Source organism: Talpa occidentalis, unplaced genomic scaffold (assembly GCF_014898055.3).
Source record: "Talpa occidentalis isolate TD23 unplaced genomic scaffold, MPIMG_talOcc4v2.1 talOcc4.2, whole genome shotgun sequence".
Classification (NCBI taxonomy): Eukaryota; Metazoa; Chordata; class Mammalia; order Eulipotyphla; family Talpidae; genus Talpa; species Talpa occidentalis.
In genome coordinates this window covers 74,748,581-74,770,233 of record NW_023602073.1, presented here as the reverse complement: position 1 = coordinate 74,770,233, position 21,653 = coordinate 74,748,581, and the positions used below count along the sequence as shown (strand labels likewise).

The 21,653-nt window shown below is 35.8% G+C and overlaps 1 protein-coding gene across 4 annotated transcripts in view; it reads left to right on the top strand.

Moving 5' to 3' along the window:
• Positions 1-21,653, top strand: part of HMGCLL1 (3-hydroxymethyl-3-methylglutaryl-CoA lyase like 1) — a 255,407-nt gene that overhangs the window by 40,578 nt on the left and 193,176 nt on the right. The window contains exons 1-3 of one of the 4 annotated variants that reach the window (XM_054698885.1): positions 20,044-20,150; positions 20,544-20,650; positions 20,913-21,077. The exons of 1 other annotated variant lie outside the window; for it this stretch is intronic. In XM_054698885.1, the coding sequence (XP_054554860.1) occupies positions 21,036-21,077 (42 nt within the window). In that variant the 5' untranslated portion in view covers positions 20,044-20,150; positions 20,544-20,650; positions 20,913-21,035. Of the gene's footprint in view, positions 1-20,043; positions 20,651-20,912; positions 21,078-21,653 lie in introns of those variants that run through there. 2 more of the 4 variants (XM_054698886.1, XM_054698884.1) reach the window with 2 other exon arrangements.

The following is a 21,653-nucleotide window of genomic DNA, read 5'->3' as shown; positions in this document are numbered from 1 at the left end:
TACCTTGGTAAATCTTACTGCAATTTCTGTGCATTTAGATCTCAATACTCATAGATAGAAAAATTTGATTTAGTTTGATTTATAAATCCATTTGTCTTAAACTGAATCAAGCTGATAATTGAACATCACATGGACAAATTCAATATCACATTTGGTCATCCCTTAGGTGTTTCACTCTGACACACATTCTATACTGGACAGTATTTACATGTCCTGCTCTGATACCAAGTCTCAGAAACCGAGTGATTTTATTTCATATAATTCAATTTAGTCCTACTAATGTATACCCAGAATCAGCACAGAACCCACATGCTTAGGATAAAATCCTTCACAGAATTGCCCCAACTTGAGATGCTAGTTGCAAGTCTCAGGGCTACCTGCATTTCTCACTAACTGGCTAAAACATCAGAGATTCCTGTAACCCCCAATCAGGTTTGATAATTTGCTAGAACAACTAATAGAATTCAACTAAGGTATTATAATCATGATTATAGTTTTGTTATATAAACAGTACAAATCAGGAACAGTCAAATGGAAGAGACACATAGACCAGGACTAGGGTGGGGAATGAGGGAACACAGAGCTTCCATGTCTTCTCTTTATGCAGTTTTTGCCTGTCACCCTCCCGGCAAATAACTGTGTTCCCAACCCTGAAGTTCCACTGAGTTGGTTATCTAAGATTTTATTAGGGTTTCATTATGTAAGTATGATTAAATCATTGATTACATGATAAACTCACATGCAGCTCCCCTCCTTTTGCCAGATTTTGGGCTAGCCCAAAGCACCAGTGCTCTAATCCTCTGGTTGGCCTTTCTGCAGCTGAGCCTCCTCTTGAAGCTAGCTAAGGGCTCACCTATTCACTCAGGAAATTCCAAGTATTTTGACACTGTGTGCCAGGGACCAGGGCAAAGATTAGAAGTTATTTATTGTATCCACATATTTAAGTTTAAAGTTCTTTGACACACAAAGCAATCTTTTTCTCAAGTACTAATTTATTACAATGAGAGAATAATAGTCTTACAGTAGATTTCATAGAATTACTGTAGAATTATTCTAGAATAATAGGTCTTCTATAATTATTTAATGGAAGTATCATTGTAAAATAAAAAATTTGAATATTATCTAGAGGAGAAACGTAATGTAGCAAAACTCATTGAAGAATGACTGCTGCTAAAACATATTGCTTTGTATTTGCTATTTTTCTTATATAAATCGAAATTTGTTTGGACTAGTGAAAAATAATTCCTCTTTCTACATTTTTTGATTATGCTTCATTTTTTTCCAATTATTCTTCTGTGACAGATGGGTAGAAACATATGCCAATAGAGAAGTGTGGAATAAACAAAAAAATTACCAGATAACATCAAAGAAATATTATACATTGTTCACAGCATCCTCTTGTAGGTTTTCTGACACTAATTTTGTGACCGCTCTTTACCTTTCACAGCCTTTGAGTTATTTCACTACCCTATAAATTTTACTTAAAATTATGCGAATAATTCTGGTCTATAGGCATGAAAATAAATTCTGTAAATTAGAAATTAAAGTGACCTTCCAGTTTCACTGTGAAATAAGCCAATTTTGTGTCTATTCATATATTCATTTCAATAATCCTAATTTATTAATGTGTGTGTTCTTTGGCTTCATTTGCTAACAGGTTTAACATCTGCCCACTAACCTCGTGAATAACAAATTAGATAAAATATTTTACAGATGTTCATTTTATATATGTATTCGAATCACGATTTTACCTTTTTTTTTTTTTTTTGAAAATGACCCTTTAGCAGAAATTATCAAAAGATTGATTATAGGGGCTGGAAAAAAGGAGGAATAGTAAAACAAATATGGTTAGTTTAAATACCTTCAAACTGTCACCAACATATCAAAGCTTTTCAGAAAATCTGTTTAACATTGTAATTGTTAATTTATATTGCTTAGTCTTTCATTACTTATTAATTTTTTAATTTATTTACAGCCATGTACTAGCTAAATAATTATTACAAATTTTAGTTAAGATATAGATAAGAAATATATTTTATTGAAGAGTACTGTTTATAAACAAAAAAAGGGAGCCCTTATATAACTATCCTGATAAAAGCAAACAAAAAGATAATTTTTTAGAGAAGTTCATTGAAAATCATGTGTGATAATCCTAACATTTATATCGCTAGTCTGGCTTCCTAACCCTAAGCAACTGGAAGAATGAAATGATCCTGGCAAGATGAAGAATGCCATAGATAGAGCATGTCTGAGGATGACTGTCTCAAATGATTATATATATGGGGTTTGAATTCAGTAGCAGTTTCAGTAGAAATAAATATTAGGAGCTGTCAGCTTTTAAACAATGTTTGTAGTTAGGAGACTGGATGATATCATCACGGAAGTCAGTATAGATGGACACAAGAAGAAGAATGAACCCTGAGTATGTTGAGCGTCTGGGAGTGGGGAATTGAAGCTAGCAGAGGAAGCTGAGGAGGAGGAGGAGTTATGAGATAAAGAGACTGTGATATCCTGGAAGCTAAATGAAAAAACTGTATCAAGGAGATCAGATGGTCTTGAGAGGTCAATAAATATAAGGACTGGAATTGACCAGGTGTTAACCTATGTGAAGATCATTGTTACCCTTAATAGGAAAAATGGTAAATACTCAGTGTTTTTTTTTTTTTTAAGATTTATTTTTTTATACAGGAACCAGGGTACAGGCCAGATGCGAGAGAAGGTGAGAGGATTCACCAGAGACAGAGCGGGACACAGAACAGGCAGACTGATGAAATACACTGCTGAGGGGAGCAGCTGGCGGCAGGAGAGGTCTGCGCACCATGTGGGACCCTCCCTGCTGGTGGGGATCGAACACACACTGCAGAGGCTGTGGACAGCTTTACAGAGCAGCGCTCAACTGCCTGTGACACCAGGGGAGGCTCTGAGAGTGGGTTTTAAAGAAGGATAGGATGAGAGACAGCTTCATCTTTTAGCAGGTCTTCTTTAAGCAAGCCCTTATATCCTGTTAGACTTTCTAGTAAGACTAGAATGACCCCTTTAAAAAATAAGTCAGATGTGGCCATGCTACTACAAACTTCCCACCTTACTGAGAGTAAAACCAAAATCCTCATTGCTTCTTACCTGTGCGGTCTTATCTCCTATTCCTCTCCCCCCACTTCCCTGACCTTCAGCCATCCAGGTCTCATGCCTAAAGCCTAAGGCATTAACAATTTTGTTCTTGTTTCACCTTTTAGTTAAAGTGCTATTCTTCCATATATTTACATTCATTAGTCTTTCCCTGAATATCATTTCAGTGAGGCTTTTTTTGATGGGGTGGGATTATTCTATGGAAAATTGTGCTTCTTCCTTCACCTCCCACATAGATACTCACTTTTAGTACTTAAATATTGCCCTAGATACTATCATTCCCTAACATATTGTACATATTTGTCTTGTTTATTGTTTATCTCCAAAGGGCAGGGATTAAATTTATTTTGTATATCTCATATTATTTTGTATATCCTACTATATATCCTAGTATATTCAATCTATTTAAAACACCACTTGCCACACAGTGGAAATGCAATAAATATTTGTTGAATAAGCAAATAGGAGAGATGCCATTCAGCTCTGTATAAAATAAAATGAATCTCTGTTGTAGTTTTCCCACAGCAAAGATAAACACCAGTGAATTACATCATAGTCTATTTTAAAATCATTAGATGAAACACTTATGACTACCTTAAATGGCATAATATAATTAATAACTGATGAACTTATTACAGAAAATCTGTGTTTTGAAGAAAATTCAAAGGTAAAGAACTGATTAAGGTGCCTTGAAAAATATATATATTTTACATATAAATATAATATACACACACATATATATGTAACACCAGAAAATAGTGTTATAATATGGAAGCATTTATTAAATGTGAAAATTATTTTCAAACATAAGACATTGGATGTTTATGTCTGCTTCTATGAAATCACTATTGCAATGAATACTAGTATAATTGTTTCAACTGCTTTTAGTTTCTCTTAATCAAAATTACTAGAAGATAGAACTCAAAAACTTGTTACATGTTAATACTTGGTGACTGATAATCATTTAAAAATAGAGTTTTGTCATGCCAGAAAATTAGTCAACTACTAAGGAATAGCATATTTTTAAAGATAACTCTCACGTGTACACATTTTCTTAGACTAAAATATGATTTGAAATGTATTTTCAGTTATAGGAATTGCTATCTTGTTATTAATAGCATTCCAATATGATAGAGAAAATAATTAAATTCCAGGAAACAGGAATATTCCTATAGGTCACTAAGAAACACTGAACAAATACAAAATGAGTAAACAAGTGGGAAAACGATTGAAGAATATCGTAGAGAAGTTGTAAAAGAAACTATAGTGGCTAATACATTACTAACAAGATTCTCAGCTGCCCTAGAATTCAGAAAAGTGCTATTAAAACAATAGTCAAATAGCACTTTATATCCAGATTAACAAATATTTAAAGTCTAGCAATACCAAATATTGGTTAGCATGTGGAATTAAACTGTTTAAAGAATTGTAAACAGAAGCAACCAATTTGACAATTTCTAGAGAAGCGGAATATACACATCATATATGATCTAGCTTTTCTTTGTGAGGCAAATGCTATGGTCACACCTTAACTCCAATTATGCTGACATGGTTATATTCCTAGGGAGATGGGAATGGAATGTTTGGAACCAAGAAAGCTGAAATATAATTAATTGTGTTGAGTCTGTTTGGAAACTTCTGAATTTAGTGATGATAAATGGTCAGTATGGAGACTAGATCTAGAAAACGTAATGAATGGTTAAAGAAAAAGAAAAAAAAATAGACTACTATTAATATATCTCTAGCACATCCTGTAAATGAAGATATATAAATAGTTGGGATAAAGGACCTTAATCACTGGGGTGATATGTTCCTTTTGCAGGTTTCTCAATCCTGGCTCTATGGATTTATGCAATTCTTTATCTTGAGGGACTGCATGTTATGTGATGAGGGATGTTTAGTTGCATCCCTGGTCTCTACTGACTAGATGCCAGTAGTAACCCTCAGTTGTGACAACCAAAAATGCTTTCAGACCTTGCCAAATGTTGTTGGGGTGGGGGTGGGCGGGTGAATAATTTGGCTTTACTATAGACAGAGTTGCACTGATCCAATGCTATGAATATTTCACTTGGAAAGTGATATATTTTGATAGTTATGAGTCCATAAATTTGCTTTCCTGCTAGAGTTGTTATTTTCTCTGAACCATGTGTTCACTAATGAAAGTCTAGTGTCTTGACTTTCAAAACTGAGGGCCAAAACCAAGAAATGGCTAATATATCCACATGGGGTCACCCTTTAAAGCCTTGCCTATATGAATGACTTCTTCACATACAACATCTCCATGTCATAGTTTATTCAACTGCCACTTCAGACTGTCAGATTTTTATATACTCTCAGGCCCTGCTAGGAATCTATTATAGTGAAATTGTGGGAAATGACGACAGAGATTTATGTATTAAGAATTTATTGCATGTAATTCTTTATAGTGGTTATATTAATCACTTTCTACCCCTCTGACTGAAATGATAGAAACCCAGTGAAGACTACAAAAGAAAACAAAACAGGCAAAAAACCAAAGTGTGAGAAACATGTTTGTATACGCAACAAAAGTATGGGAAGGATGACGGGGAGCTGGATTTATGCATGACTGGATCCAGAAACCCAAATGATGTCAAAGCTCCCTTGTTCTAACTTTGTATCTCATCCTTGCTCCTTCAATGCTGACATCTCTCAAACTGTAACTGAGTGTTCCCATATGGTGTAGAAAGTGAATACCATTGAAAAATATTTTTAAGTCATCCTGCATCTGGAGATAAGCACATTAACAGTTTTTCTTTCCAGGCATTATGTATGTTATTGTGTGTATACATAACACCCTAAAAAAACACACAGTTATTTGAGGGACAAATTGTGTACATATACTTCTTTAGCCTGTTCTTGTTACTTAAAACTTTTTTAAGACAATTTCCTTGTTACTAAATTTTATTTTAAAAGTGATGTTCAAAGATTGTCCAACATTTCATTCTACCTTTATATAGCCATTTCCTACAGGAGAGTGCCAACATTTATAATAATTACAGTTTTCACTAATATGCTAAATAAATGCCAAAATAAAAATAAACAAACACACATATTTTTTTATTGTGTACTAGAATAAAATCCTAAATACAGAATTAGTGCATCAAAGGATATGTGCAATTTTGAGATTCTTAACGATTTTTTCCCAAGTGTTTGAGAAAGTTGTTCAGATTTAAATTTCAACCAGAATTGCATGAGAATAATTTAACTAATCAATCAGTTCAGTAAAGTGGCAGGATAAAAAAATCATCATGCAAAAGTCAGTAGCCTTCCTATACACAAACAATAAATCTGAAGAAGAAGAAATAAAAAAAATCCCTTTTATTATCGAAACAAAAAAAATCAAATACTTGGGAATAAATCTAACCAAAAAGGTAAAGGACCTATACAAAGAAAAACTATAAAACACTGTTAAAAGAAATAGAAGAAGACACAAAGAAATGGAAAGACATCCCATGCTCATGGACTGGAAGAATAAACATTAAAATGGCCATCCTACCAAAAGCAGTATACAGATTCAATGCTATTCCAATCAAAATTTCAATGTCATTCTTCAAAGAAATAGAACAATTAATGATGAAATTCATATGAAATCATCAAAAACCCCGAATAGCCAAAGCTCTCCTGAAAAAAAAAAGAAGGGAATGGAGGCATCACACTCCCAGACTTCAAACTCTACTACAAAGCCATAATCATCAAAACTGCATGGTATTGGAACAAGAACAGACACACAGACCAATGGAATTGAATAGAAAATCCAGAAATAAACCCACAGATTTATGTCAACTAATTTTTGACAAAGGAGCAAAGAATATGCATTGGAGCAAAGAAAGTCTGTTCAATAAATGGTGCTGAGAAAACTGGGTCGCTCCATGCAAAAGAATGAAGCTTGACTACTACCTAACACCATGCACAAAAACCAACTCAAAATGGATCGAAGAACTAGACATAAGACCTGAAACCATAAAATACATAGAAGGAAATATAGGGGAAACACTACATGATATGCACATCAAAGACATCTTTACAGACACATCACCCAAAGCAGTGATAGTGAAGGCAAAGATAAACAGCTGGGACTACATCAAATTAAAGAGCTTCTGCACAGCAAAAGAGATAATAACAAAAACAAAGAAAACCCACCAACTGGGAGAACATTTTTTTTTTTTTTTTTTTTTTTATAGAGGCATGCTTTATTTATTTGTTTGCTGGTTGGTTTGTTTGTTTTGTTTTTATACATGCACTGGGTACAGTCAGAAGTGCGGGAGGGTGAGAGAATTCACCAGAGCCAGAGCGGGGAGCAGAGCAGGCAGAAGGACCGAAGTACACTGCTGAGGGGAGCAGCGGGCGGCAGGAGAGGTCTGCGCGCCATGTGGGACCCTCCTCCGGTGGCCAGGGAGCAGCCGGGGATCGAACCGGCGCCGCAGAGGCCGCGCAGTTTCGCAACCCAGTGCTCAACCGCTGCGCCACCAGGGAGGCCCCTGGGAGAACATTTTTGCACACAACGCTAATGATAAAGGACTGATCACAAAAATCTACAAAGAGCTGATGAGACTCAAACAAAGAAAATAATCCAGTCAAAAAATGGGCAGAAGAGCTAAAAAGAAACTTCTCTGAAGAGGAAATGCAAATGGCCAACAGGCATATGAAAAAAATGTTCAACATCACTTGTTATCAGGGAAATGCAAATCAAAACTACCATGAGATACCATCTTACACCAGTGAGAATGGCACATATTAAAAAAACTAGCAGCAACAAATGTTGGCGAGGTTGTGGAGAAAAAGGAACTCTTCTGCACTGTTGGTGGGTGTGCAAACTGGTCCAACCACTATGGAGAGCTGTGTGGAGATTTCTTGACCTACTAATCATAGAGCTTCCATATGATCCAGCAATTCCACTCCTAGGTATTTACCCAAAGGACACAGAAACATCAATTCCAAAGAGCACCTGCACCCCTATGTTTATAGCAGCACTGTTTACAATAGCTAAGCTTTGGAAACAACCCAAATGCCCAAAAATAGATGACTGGATCAAGAAGATGTGGTCCATATACACCATGGAATATTACTTAGCATTCAAAAAAGATAAACACATGCAATTTGCAGCAACATGGATGGAGCTGGAAGGGATCATCCTCAGTGAAATAAGCCAGAAAGAAAAAGAAAAATACCGGATGGTCTCACTCATAGCAGGAATCTAGAAAACTTAAATAAGGGACCAGGAAAAAGAATATAAGAAAGAAAATATCAAAATCAAAAAACAACTATGAACAGAGACTCTCTATGGGAGGTGGGGGTGGGGAAAGGAGGGGTTGGGGTCAAAATAAGGGGGTTGTAATTGTATGGGGAATATAAAAATAAAATTTAAATAAAAAAAGTATTGAGAATAATTATTACTAAAAATGTGCTAACATTGGGTGTTTTAATTTACAAATATTTTTGCCAATGTGATGGCTGTTTTAATTTGTTTAGTTTTTTTTTGTTTTAAAGATTTATTTATGCATACAAGAACTGGGGTACAGGCCAGAGGTGTGGGTGTAAAAGGATCCACCAGAGACAGAGTGGGGAACAGAACAGGCAGATTGACTGAAATACACTGCTGAGGGGAGCAGCGGGCAAGGCAGGAGGGTCTGCTGTGCCATGTGGGTAGCTCCCTTGCTGGGGATCGAATTCATGCTGCAGAGGCTGTGGACAGCTTCATAGATTGAGACTTAACCCCTTGTGCCACCAGAGAGGCCCTGTTTAAACAGTTCTTCATGTGTTTATTACTAATTTGCATTTCTTATTTTGAGAATTGTCTATGTCTGTGTTTGTCAATTTTCATTGGGGTGTCTTTTTCTTTTCCATATTGATCAAAAAGTGATACTTACTTGATAAACTTGTTAACCCTTTATCATATGTACTGCAGATATTTTTTTTTTTCAATGTTCCCTTTGCATTATAGTTTTGTGGTGTTTTTATGTATGTAGTCCTGGACCTGTATGTAGTCACATTGTTTTTTTTTTCATGGTTTTTTTCACTTACCAAATCATCAACATCCATTATTATATTTATAATATTCCAACTCCAGAGACACTATTTCACTACTAGATTTGTGTCCTTCAACTTTTTTACCTGCAGTTTCCCAATTCTGTTTTACCTCCTTACCTAGCAAAGAGCCCATCAAGACCAGCAATACCTAGAATACATTCTAATCTCCTGTGACTCTCTTCTTCACCATGTTTAGATGACCCCAACCCTTCATTACTTCTATAGAATCCTTGCGAGAATCCAGGGATGGGAAAAGTATTTGAAAAACTGCCTTTCTTCCCAAAGGAGTCCGAGTCATCTGTCAAAAACTATATACCAGAAGATACTGCCAGACTTTTCTTACAAAACTTGAATCAAATTTTGTCCATTCTGTTTAACCTGGTGGGGACATTTTTATTAGCACTTTAGAATTTATATTTAAAAAAATTTCTACATACAAAATGAGTTTTGAGTTAAAGATGGAGTTGGGTGCCAATCTATAAAAGAGGACATAAAAAAATAAAATGATAATGGTTCCAACTTTCAGTGATTGGGAAATAAAGGAATTCTACCAGTACTTTCAATTACAGAAAAAATAATTCTGGAGAAATACATGAATTCTGACGTAGATATTTTATTATCTGTGATAGTAAATATGAAGATATTTATTGCCACACTTCCCCAGAACAGACTATTATACAATTTTTTTTTTAAAAACTTAATGAGTATCCTCTTTCAGATGTATAACTGCAACCATGACTAATGTAGGAGTGAAATACTGAGTCATTCTTAACAATAAATATGAAAGATTAGTAGATACTTAACAGCAATAATAAGGGAGTGAGTTTATTGCATAATATTCTTGAGCATGGTATTTTTAAATAGCACCTTTAAACATTGGAAACAATCTTTGTAAAACTATAAATTCATAAATATTATTTCTATAGCACTTTGTCACACGTCTGTAATTTTTTTCTTTATTAATAATGAAATAAACATGTATGAAATTTCTCCAAATTCTCAGCAGATCAGCATATTCTAATTAAGTCTAGTTAGGATTTTAGCAGTTTGAACTTTGAAATTTTAAACTTGATTCCAGCCTTTGCTGTTCATCAGGAGAATAATCTAGTCTGTGCACAGTGCCTAGTTTTTCGTAGACTTGATATACTCTTACTGATTTATCTGCGTATCAGTACTGAAGTTAGCAAAGTATTATGTTTCTAAGTAGGAAATAGAGAGACAGAAACTTGAATTTTGCTTAAGAGAAATTAGAATAACCAATCATCTGCTCTCCTTTTTCTTTCTTCTAGGATGGATTGGGGGTAAAAGGGAGGGAACTATTGATATTTAATTTCTCTTCTGAGTTATGTTGTGTGAAGCCACTGCTCAGTCTCCTTGGTACATCGGTGCTGCTTTTTGCTTCATCGTTTAAATCACTCACTTTATTGTTGGTCTCTGCCTGGACTTTCCACAACCAGCTCCCTCAAAGGATCTCTCCCCAAGAAAAATTCCCCAAAAAGTTTTCAGCAGAAAACTTGTTGTGGGGTACAGTGCTTTTATTTTACTCAAGATCTTGTCTTTTCTACATCACAACATCACTACTACTCAGTATATGGTTTTATCAGGATTTTCTCAAGTTGGGTGGTAATTACAGGGCATGAAACAAAAGGAAAGAAGAAAACACAGGAGCATTTATTTAACTTTGTTGTTAAGTTGCACTTCCCTATATGACAATGAATCTACTTATTTGAGCATCCTTTTGTTCAAGTCAGGTTTCTTTATTGCCAGCTAACACCACCTACCCTGTTCCACCAAAAGTTACTTTTCTTCTAAGTCCATTATGTAAATTTCTAGTACTTTTTAGGAATCCCACCTTCTACACATAGAATTGATGTGCCTCCCACCATCGAGCCTTAATCAGTCTAGAGACTAATAATCAGATTATATGCATAAAGAGAGCAAGAATTTGTAGGTTCTTTGTTCTCATCACCGGCAAAGAGTATAATGTGCTTTTTTAAAAGTACATTTACTTTATTTTTTTTTTTTATTTTTAAACAATATTTTCTTCTCCTTACCCCCTCAGATTGAGTCCCGATAGAATTTCCTTCCTCAAGGCACCCTTGCACCATCACCACAGGCCTTTGTGCTCCTCCCTCCCTCCCAGAGTATAACGTGCTTTTTAAGAGTATCACTCATATAGCATTAGCAGATTAAGAGTAGTTGCTTAATATAAATTTTTGAATGAATGCATTACAAATCTTACAGCAAAGTCATTAGCATTCTAGAGAGCAAAACAGACATCTGTGTAATTGGTTAAAAAATGTATGGAGGAGTGATATAGCAGAAGGATATTTTATAGTTTATTTTTGGCAATAATAAAGCATGAGAAATGTGTATGCTTCCTTTAAAGAGCCCACAATTGTATATTTAGTCCTGTGTTCTGAATTCTAGTCTCCTTGCAATTGGAGTTGGAAAAAATAACACCTTTATGTCTCTCAGAATTTCCTGATGAAAAACACTATACAAGTTCCACCCTCTCGGGATATCTGGAGGGATAGCTGTGAAGGAAGCTGGACACACAGCTGTGTGGTTAGAGAGCTCAATACTTGACTTTGTATAAAAGGAGACGAACTATAGAAATGGTCCCAAAGGCCTGTGTATTCTCAGTGAAGTCAAGATGACCTTTGTCTGCCCAGCTAAATCCCCCATCAGTTCTCTAGGAATGACATATATTGAATCTCCTGATAATTGAAAGCTTGGAGCCAAATTTAATGTGCTGCAGTATTCTGGAGTAACACAAGCTCATTAAAATACATGAAGTGATTTAGGAGAGGGTAGAGAACAATTGGTTTTACCCAGGGACTTTTATGTTGGACAGAGGAATCTTAGAAGCAATTTTTAAACTTTTATTAGAATTAAGGTAAAAGAGCATTTAAGAAAAATAAAGGAAGAACATGAACAAATAGATGGAGTAAGAAAATGTGTGCTATAAGAAAAATACTTTGTTTGGTGTGCCTAAATCATTGCTTGAAATAACTTTTGAGCACAGGAATACTCTTAATAGTTTCATATATGTTACTTAGACCAGGGACCTAACTGGGTGATCATGGATAAAATTAGGTTCCATGTGGAGCTTTTTAATGTAGATTTTTGAAGAAGTTTTATACATATGCCTAAAAGGTGAAAAGCATAGGGGTAGAGGGTTGAATTAGCAGGAAAGAATAATGGAAAATTAATCAAAATCTAGATGGACCTGGATTTGAAGAATCTCTTGAACATCTTGCTCAAAAGTTTGTACTTATAATGGAGGAAGTTCTTTCTCTGTGTATTGCATTATATTTTATTAAGTAAGTATGTGACCTTTTTTGTATTGTATACTGTTACTCATATTTATGTATTTAAAGTGCCCCACACTCTCATTCTTTCCTTTATTCACATAACAAGCACATTTTGAGTGCCTATTGTGTATTATACAAAGATTTATGGATATAGTCATAAAAGATAAAACCCATGATTTCAAGATATTCTTACTACACTTAATATTTCACTAGAGTCAGTAAAAATTTTACTCTTGATTAACAGTTTAGAATTATATCAATTGGTTTCTTTGTAGGAAAGTTTTATCTATTTCCAACAAAAAAAAAAATTTCCCTTACAGACATTGTACATCATATCTGAAAGTAAAATTCTGCCATTCAGAGATGTTTAGAGGAGAAAAACACTAACTTAATGAAATGACAAAATCATTGTAACGAAATTTTCAATGAATTTTCTGGAAACCTGCATGCATGATCTTTCAAATTTAAATATTTACTATAAGTGAATAGTATCTCTAAGAAATTTCACTCTTTATAGGCTCCTAAAGAGTGGTGGCTAAAGTAGTTTTTGACACTGACTTAAAATGCATATGTGCTTTGTGTGTGTGTGTGTGTGTGTGTGTATTCCAGACAATGACAGGTAGTTATAGTTACAAGTAGCTTTGGCTTCAGATTCAGTCCTCAGACTTAATCCCATACTCTGACACTTTCCACTGTTATTCCAAAAACTCTGTAAAGTTGAAATCTTTCAAAAGTATAGAATGTTAAGAGAAACTGAAAGAACACATTTCTCCTCTCATGAAAGCTTTGGTTGGTCATGACGAAGCCAAAGAAATTCTATAAAATGCTGAAATAATGTATGGAAAATATGTGAAACTAAAACCACCACACCATCTAACTCCACTGCCTACACTTATTTGTCTAATGAGGAATGACCCTCAGTGTGTAGAAGATGCCACTTTTTCTTACTGTGGTTTTCTTGTATGAAGGAACACTGTGTGGCCAGCATTCTCCTTAATTAAAAGTAATAGAGGGCCTTTGCAGATGTTAAAGGGCCAGAGTTGAACAGTGTGTTGACACCAGATGAATGGGCAAGGCCACCTGCTAGCTTGACTCTTGGCTTTGTGGATGATTTGCATTCCTGTGGCCTGTTGCTCGGCATGACCACTCTCAGCACTTCACAGCCCCAAGGCCTGTTTAATATCATGTATGCCTTCCAGTCATGAAGTCTCTTCTATATTCACATCACCACACAATAGCAAGGGACTGGCTTCATGATTTTTTTCTGCTTAGTGTATGATGTTTTTACTTAATTTAGGCCACATAAAAGAAAAGGAAATGCTTTTCTACAGGTTGGATTAATACATAATAAATTTCTTCTTGAAAATATCATTACAGGCCATTTTTTTCTTTTATGAAGATAATGCTCCTCGTTATAATTGGCAAATAGAGCAATTTAAACTAACATGTACATCTTGCAATTATTACTATCCACAGAATGTTCCAATATTGTTTAAAGATTTAATTGCAAAGGCTGTGCTGGTATTAGTCTGTAAACCTAAGAAATTTTACATGGCAACATGAAATTGTAGGTGGCAACAGAAATAAGGGAACAATTTATAACACTGCAATGTCAAAAATATTAAGAGCACAAAGGGAAAGAGAATAACTTGAAAGTGTATTATTATAAATTATTTTAAGAGCAGTCAAACGAGGGGATGTAAAATGTAGGTGGAGTTGGTCCATTATCCATGTAAAGTTTATTTTTTAATTTTATATATTTTTATATCAGTGTTCATTTTTGTACAATATTTGATTTCTCCTCTCTGGTGCTGTCCCCATAAAATTACCACCACCAAAATACCTGTGAAGTGTCACCATAGACCTTGTGTTCTTCCTTCCCATTTTGAGACCTTCCCCTCCCCTGGTAAATGTCTCTGATTTGTAGTTTGCCTGCTAGTTTTGTCTTTTTTTTCCCGATCTCTATGTCCCTCTTATAAGTGAAACCATCCAATATTTTTCTTTTTTCTTCAACTTATTTCAGTGAGCACAATCCCTTCCAGCTCTGTCCATTGCTGCTATGAATGGTATAAGTTTATCTTTTTTGATTGCTGAATAATATTCCATTGTGCATATATACCATATCTTTTTGATCCAGTCATCTCTTTTGGGGCATTTTAGCTATTGTAAATAGTGCTGCAATGAACATAGGAGTGCAGGTTTCCTTTTGAATTATTGTTTTTGTGTCCTTTGGGGAAATTCCTAGAAGTAGAATTGCTGGGTCATGCAGTAGATTCATTTTTAATAATTTGAGGATCCTCCACACAGCTTTCCATAGTGGGTAGATCAGTTTGCATTCTCACCAGTCATGTAGAAGGAATCCTTTTCCACTAGCATTTATTGTTATTAGTGTTTTTTTTTTTTTAATGTGGACCATTCTTTTTTTTTTTTTAAAGATTTATTTATTTATACAAGCACCAGGTACAGTCAGAAGCACGGGAGGGTGAGAGAATTCACCAAGCCAGAGGGGGGAACAGAACAGGCATACCGACGAAGTACACTGCTGAGGGGAGCAGCGGGCGGCAGGAGAGGTCTGCACGCCATGTTGGACCTTCATCTGGTGGCCAGGGATCGAACCGGTGCTGCAGAGGCTGCGGGCAGCTTCGCAACCCAGCGCTCAACTGCTGTGCCACCAGGGAGGCCCCTAATGTGGACCATTCTTACTGATGTGAGGTGATATCTCATTGAGATTTTTATTTGCAAAAAATTCCCTAATTTTAAGGGCTGTTGAGCATTTTCTCATGTGCCTGTTGGCCATCTGCATTTCCTCTTCAGAGAAGTGTCTTTTTAGCTCTTCTGCCCACCTTTTGACTGGATTCTTTATTTTGTTTCTGTTGAGTTATATAAACTCTTTCTAAATATTTCATATCAGTCCCTTATCAGTTTTGTGGAGTACAAATATTTTCTCTGAGTCTGTCAGGTATCTCTTTGTCTTGGTTATTGTCTCTTTTGCTGTACAGAAGCTTTTCAGTCTGCTATAGCCCCAGCTCTTTTTCTTTTCCTTCATTTTCTTTGCCTTAGAGGATGTCTTTAAAGATATTTCTGAAATGTATGTCATCCAGTGTTTTGCCTATGTTTTCTTTTATATATATTTGTATGGTATGATTTCAGGTCTTACATTCAGGTCTTTTATCCATTTTGAGTTGAACTTTGTGTTACAGTGAAAAGTTTAAGCAACAAATAATACCAAACACTAGCAGGTATCGATATGCATAGAATGCATCTTTGTTGTTTTATTTTTTAAATAGATAAGACTTCATATTCAAATGTAAAATTTATGTTAAATTCTGTACATATGTTAGAATAAAATATAATTGACTAGTAAAATACCAGAAGCATGTTGAATTTATTTGTCTAGACTTGAGCAATTATTTAAATTGAATTGGCATTATTTTAGATATAACAAGTGATTCATGAAGGAAAGAGCTCATTGTTTTAGTGTTCTCTAAAATGACAATAGTTGTCTATGTTCAAATCACTTATCACTGGTTGAGAATACATTGGTTATAGAAGATGGCATATTCTTGCAATACTTAAACCTAGGCGGTCCTTCTTTTTAAATAATGTTACCTGTGTCCCTAATAAGTACAGGCATGCTAACAGAAAATATGTCCATAATGATGCTTTAAAAATAATTACTCTCAGTTTGTCCCAAAGATAACTTCTTTTGACAAATTTTCCCAAAGATAATTTCTTTTGATAAATAACCATTTTACATTTCTTTGATTATAAATTATTTTTAGAATTTCTGCTCTGGTTATTTCATTATAATTTAGCCAAATGTTTTTTAAAAACACTAAATGATTTATTCATTTTCTTATATTTTCATGTAAAATTTATATTAAATTCTGTACATATGTTCAGGTCTTACAATAACTGTGAGCTTGTGATATTTTCAAATAAGATTAAAAGAATATGAATGACATTGACACTAAAAATTATTCATCTCTCTATTTTATATCTTTCACTTATTTCCTTACAACATTTATTTTTAATCTGGTTGACTACATTGATTGATTTGTGTATGTTGAACCATTCTTAGATATTGAAAATCAACAAATATGAGGAAATTATTATTTTTTAAAAAGATTTACTTTATGCATGCAAGAGCTGGGGTGTAAGCCAGAGGTGAGGGGGGAGAGGGTGAGAGGATTCACCAGAGACAGAGTGGGAGCAGAGCAGGCGGATCGACTGAAATACACTGCTGAAGGTGAAACAGGAGAGGTATGCTGTACCATGTGGGTTAGCTCCCTGGCCAGAAATCAAACTCATGTTGCAGTGGCTGCCAATAGCTTCATAGTGCTGAGACTTAATTCATTGGGCCACTAGGGAGGCCCCAAATATGAGGAAATTAAATAGCATGCTTCTATGTAACTGATATACCAAGAAGTGGAAAGAAAATTAGAAATTGTTTTGGGAGGAGGAGAGTTGATGTCACCAAGAAATGAGGAAGTTCCTTGCTTTGCCCCCAATAGAGGCAGATATCAATTGACGAGACAGATACTACAAAATAATATCTCTGATCAACATAGATGTAAAGTTCCTCAACAAAATCTTGACAAATAAAGTTAGCAATATATTTAGAGAAACATTCATGGTGATCAAGTGGAATTTATTGCAGAAATGCAAAGATGGTTCAAAATATGATTTACCAATTCAACGAAAGGAAGGGCAAAAGTCATATAATCATCTCCATAGACATAGAAAGAAACATTGGATAATATTCACCATCCTATTTTAATAAAAACTCAACATAATAGGTGTAGAAGTATATACTTCAACATATTAAGAGCCATAGGTGACAAATCCACAGCAAAAACTGTGGATGACAAAAGCTCTATGACAAAAAACTGAAAGCTTGTCCTGTAAAATCAGGAACAAGGTAAGGTTTTCTACTCTCACCACTACTATTCAATATAGTGATGAAGTCCTAGCAAAAGTAATTAGAGAAGAAAAGGATATTAAGGTATCCAGATTGGAACTGAAGAAGTAAGACTATTACTGTTTGCAAAGGACATGATAATATACACAGATAATCTTGAAAACGCTAGTGTAAAACTCTAAGAAATACTAAACAAATATAGGAAACCGATGGGTACAAAATTAAAATACAAGTGTCTGCTGCATTTCTTTACGCAAGCAATGAACTAGCAGAAAGAGAAATGAGAATCAATCCCATTTAAACTCATATCAAAAAGTATTAAATACTTTGTACTACATTTAACCAAAGAATTGAAAGAACTGTATACCAAAAGCTGTAAAAAAAACTGTAGAAAGAAACAGAAGAAGACACAAGGAGAGAGAAAGGTATTCCATACTCATGGATTGGAAATATTAATATAATTTAATTGTCTGTCTTACCTAAAACAATATTTAAATTCCATGCAATCCCTATTAAAATCCAAGAGACATTCTTTTCACAAGTGGAACATAAATCTTGAAATGTATTTGGTATAATCAAAGACTTGAAATAGCAAAAAAAAAAAAAAACAAAAAATCCTCCAGAGATTAATGAACAAAAGTGGAGGTATAGGCTACCTGATTTCAAACTATAGAACAAAGTGGTATTTATTAAAATGGCTTGGTACTGGAATAAAAGCAGAGATACAGATCAATGGAACAGAACCATTGAGAACCCAGAAGTAAAACCACATTTATACAGACAACTTATTTACAACAAAGGAGACAAGAGTTTACAGTGGAATAAAGAGTTTTTCAAAAATGGTAGTACTCAGAAAACTGCACAGCCCCATCTAATAAAATGAAACTAATCTACTATTTAACACCATACACACAAATTAATTCAAAATGGATTAAAGACTTAGGTGTAAGATGTGACACTATAAATCACATAGCAGTTTAATCGCATATGCTTGTTTTGAAGTTGGAGAAAATAAAACAGAGTACTAGATTTGTCACAGAGCCAATTAGAAGGCATGTTTTATTGGAAATCTTGAATGTTGTGTTAATATTTATTAACACACATTTATGCTATTTTCTAAAGCAGTAGAAAACGCTGAGGTTTTATTGTGTAGGAATGTAACACCAGAAATGTGATATTTATGCAAAATCACTGTTGGCAGTGAGGGAAATGGAGTGGAAGGGACAGAGTTAATAGAGCTGAAAACCAATACTGAGGAGCAAAGACTCATTTTGTGGTTTGCTCTAAGTGTGAGGCCCAAGTCTCACGTTTTTGTTTAAGGTGAGAAGTCATTTCTTCTGCAGAACCTACAGGATATTCCTAGAGTCATACACCATGACAGTATCTGAGGAGTGGGATTCTCCTTTTATGTATCTGTCACATACTTGAATATTGATTACAGAGAGGGATGAGGGATTTCCTTTGAAAAACAAAATACCCGCTACTAAAACACCCTTGAAAGATAATCACACTTCTGTAGAACTATAGTGTGATGATAGACAGTGTGCAAATCTGTAATTTCATCATTTCTGTTTAAAGATTCCATCATGAAACTGAAACAGGGGCAGGCAAAAGCGCAACAAGGCAGGGTGCTGGACGGAAGGATAGAACGACTGCCTGTGCTCTGAGAGCAGAGAGCCACCAAAAAGCCCCAAAAGGCCAAAAAACAAAACCAAGCGCTATAGCAATACAACACCCCACAATAGGGGCCTATAGACTAACAAGGGACAGTGTCCGATAAGAGGACAGGTCACTGTCTGTGGGTTTTCACCCACGCACACAATTGCAAGAAACCTCAGGCTCCAGGAGCAACAACCATGGGGTTTACTTTACAAACAGGGGAAACACAGAGCTTACTGTAGCTACAGGTAGCGGCTGTAAACTACAAGTGGTGAGCCCAGATAGCATCACTGATGGTTGCCACTGTTTACCAGGAGTGCTGAACCTCACTGGCCAGTAGTGATGGTCTCTACTGATCCCTCAGAGGAGGTGTCAGAGACATCCCATGTTAACAGCCCTTTGTGAGTCATTGGGTTATACCAACAAACAGCTCTTTGAGACACCAGGCTCAGGGCCTTTGGTGCTCCTTTAAAGCAATGTCAGAGACAGAACCAGAGGCCCAGTCTCTGCAAAAGTCTTTGGCTTTGCTCCCTCCTCAGAAGGTGACTGCTGGATGCTTTTTTTCCTCTTTCTTCAGAGGCCAGGAATGGACAGTCTTCCCCTTCTTTCTTCTTTTGGAGGCTGGAACTGTGTTCTTCAGGGGCTGGCATCGGCAGTTTTTTCCTTCAGGAGCTGGGGTTGTGTCTCCACTCAGCTGTCTCTGACCCTGACTATCATCCTCTTTCAGGGTGCCCCACCCACAAGTCTGATTGGATCATTTTCCAATCCTGTGACTGCTTGGACCATTTACCAGTCAGCCCATAGCACCTGATTGGTCCATTCCACAATCCAGAAGTGCCGCTTACATAAAGGACTCTGAGGAGCAAATGCCACAAGTGACTTCTGGTGAGAGGTTGGGTCCTGATAACAAAAGTCTGATTGGACCATTTAACACCAATCAGCTCATAGCTTGCCCTAATTGGTTCATTCCACGATCCAGGAAGTACACTATTACATAAAAGTTCTCTGAGGAACAACTGCCACACTGACAAAAAGGCAGTTACTGGGCTCTGAGGAGCAACAGCCACAACTGACTTGTGGTGAGCAGCAGGTTGAAAGAACACCACTGCTTCTTCAGGCTCCCACCAATGAGGCAGCTGGGTTACGGGAACAAAAACACCTTACATTCTGCTTAGTATCTATCTAAAAAATATTGCAGCATCATAGTTACTTACTGTGTAGCCTCCTTTGAGCATAGCATCACTTTGATTAGAATATCTGCTTAGAGTGGGGATCTTACACCATGAGGATGTAAGTCCTCAGTAGATGTTTCATTTAAGGAAAGTATTTTACCTCTTCATTATGATCCCATGTGGAAAAGGAAGGAAAGTGCTATTGTTAAGACTTCCTCTAAGCTAATATGGATTCCCTGCATCAGTGCTTCTCAAGGTGTGGTACCTGGAGTAGCAACTTATGAATCTGTCTCCTGGCAGCTCAGGCCTCCTGACTCAGAACCTGCATGTTATCAACTTACCCACACTAGCATGTGCTAGTTACAATTTGATAAGGTTGTTCCAGAGAATACATGGACACGAGCCCAGTGAGTAACATTGAAGGACATGCACTAAATGTGTTGGTCTTGACAGAAGGAATGACACTTCTTTTACTGATAGAATATTTAATAGTGCTCATGTTGAGAATCTGTCCTCTTTCTTTTCTTTTTTCCTCCCCCTTCTCATTTGATTTCTAATTGGTTAATAGGGATAATTCTTAAATCTTTTCCCAGGCTATGTATGATAGTAACAAACTGAAGTCAATGAGGTTATTTTTCTAGTTGATATAAAACTGCGCTTTTAATCTAGATCACTGAATTAATGAGATAGCAACACATAGAAACAGCTGCCTTCTCTTCACGACTTCTCTGCCTTCTTATTAAGTATCAGCAGAGCTATCTGATTTCATAAACACCATACCTGACAACCTGCATGCTATTTTACTATGACATCACTTCCAGTCATTGTGCTGAGGTAGGCCCCCTTCAGACCATAAATCAGAGTTATTAACAACTTACTTTTTATTTATCCCCTGCATATCCATTTCCTAGTTATTTTGTGTTTGTATAGATCGCATTAAGATCCTTAAATTTGTCCTATTGACCTTTCCCTGTCCCTAGTAGATTCAAGTCTTTGCAGCTGTATCTTCACTTTTAATTCAGGTGAAGAATAAGGACAAAGAATTTAGAGGAGAAAAGCAAAGACAGAACTGGAATGATCTTTCCTGAGTAAATATATTGATGGTGCCAAGTATTTAAATCCCTACTTAATATTACCTCAGCCATAGCTCTGGTTTCTCAAAATACCAGCCATCTATGAGCCAATGCCCTGACTTAGAGTGGTTCATAATTCTCACATGTGGTAACTTTCTGGCTATTAACATACCCTATCAGTGTTTTCAGACTGTATTATGGGAAGAGACTGGAGTATGTCCATGATCTAGTCTGTACAAAGACACAGTCTCACTGTGCGCCTGGGGATCAGTCATCATCAACATCAGTATCACCTTCATTGTCCCACACGAACATTAAGTTCTTACACATGACAGAT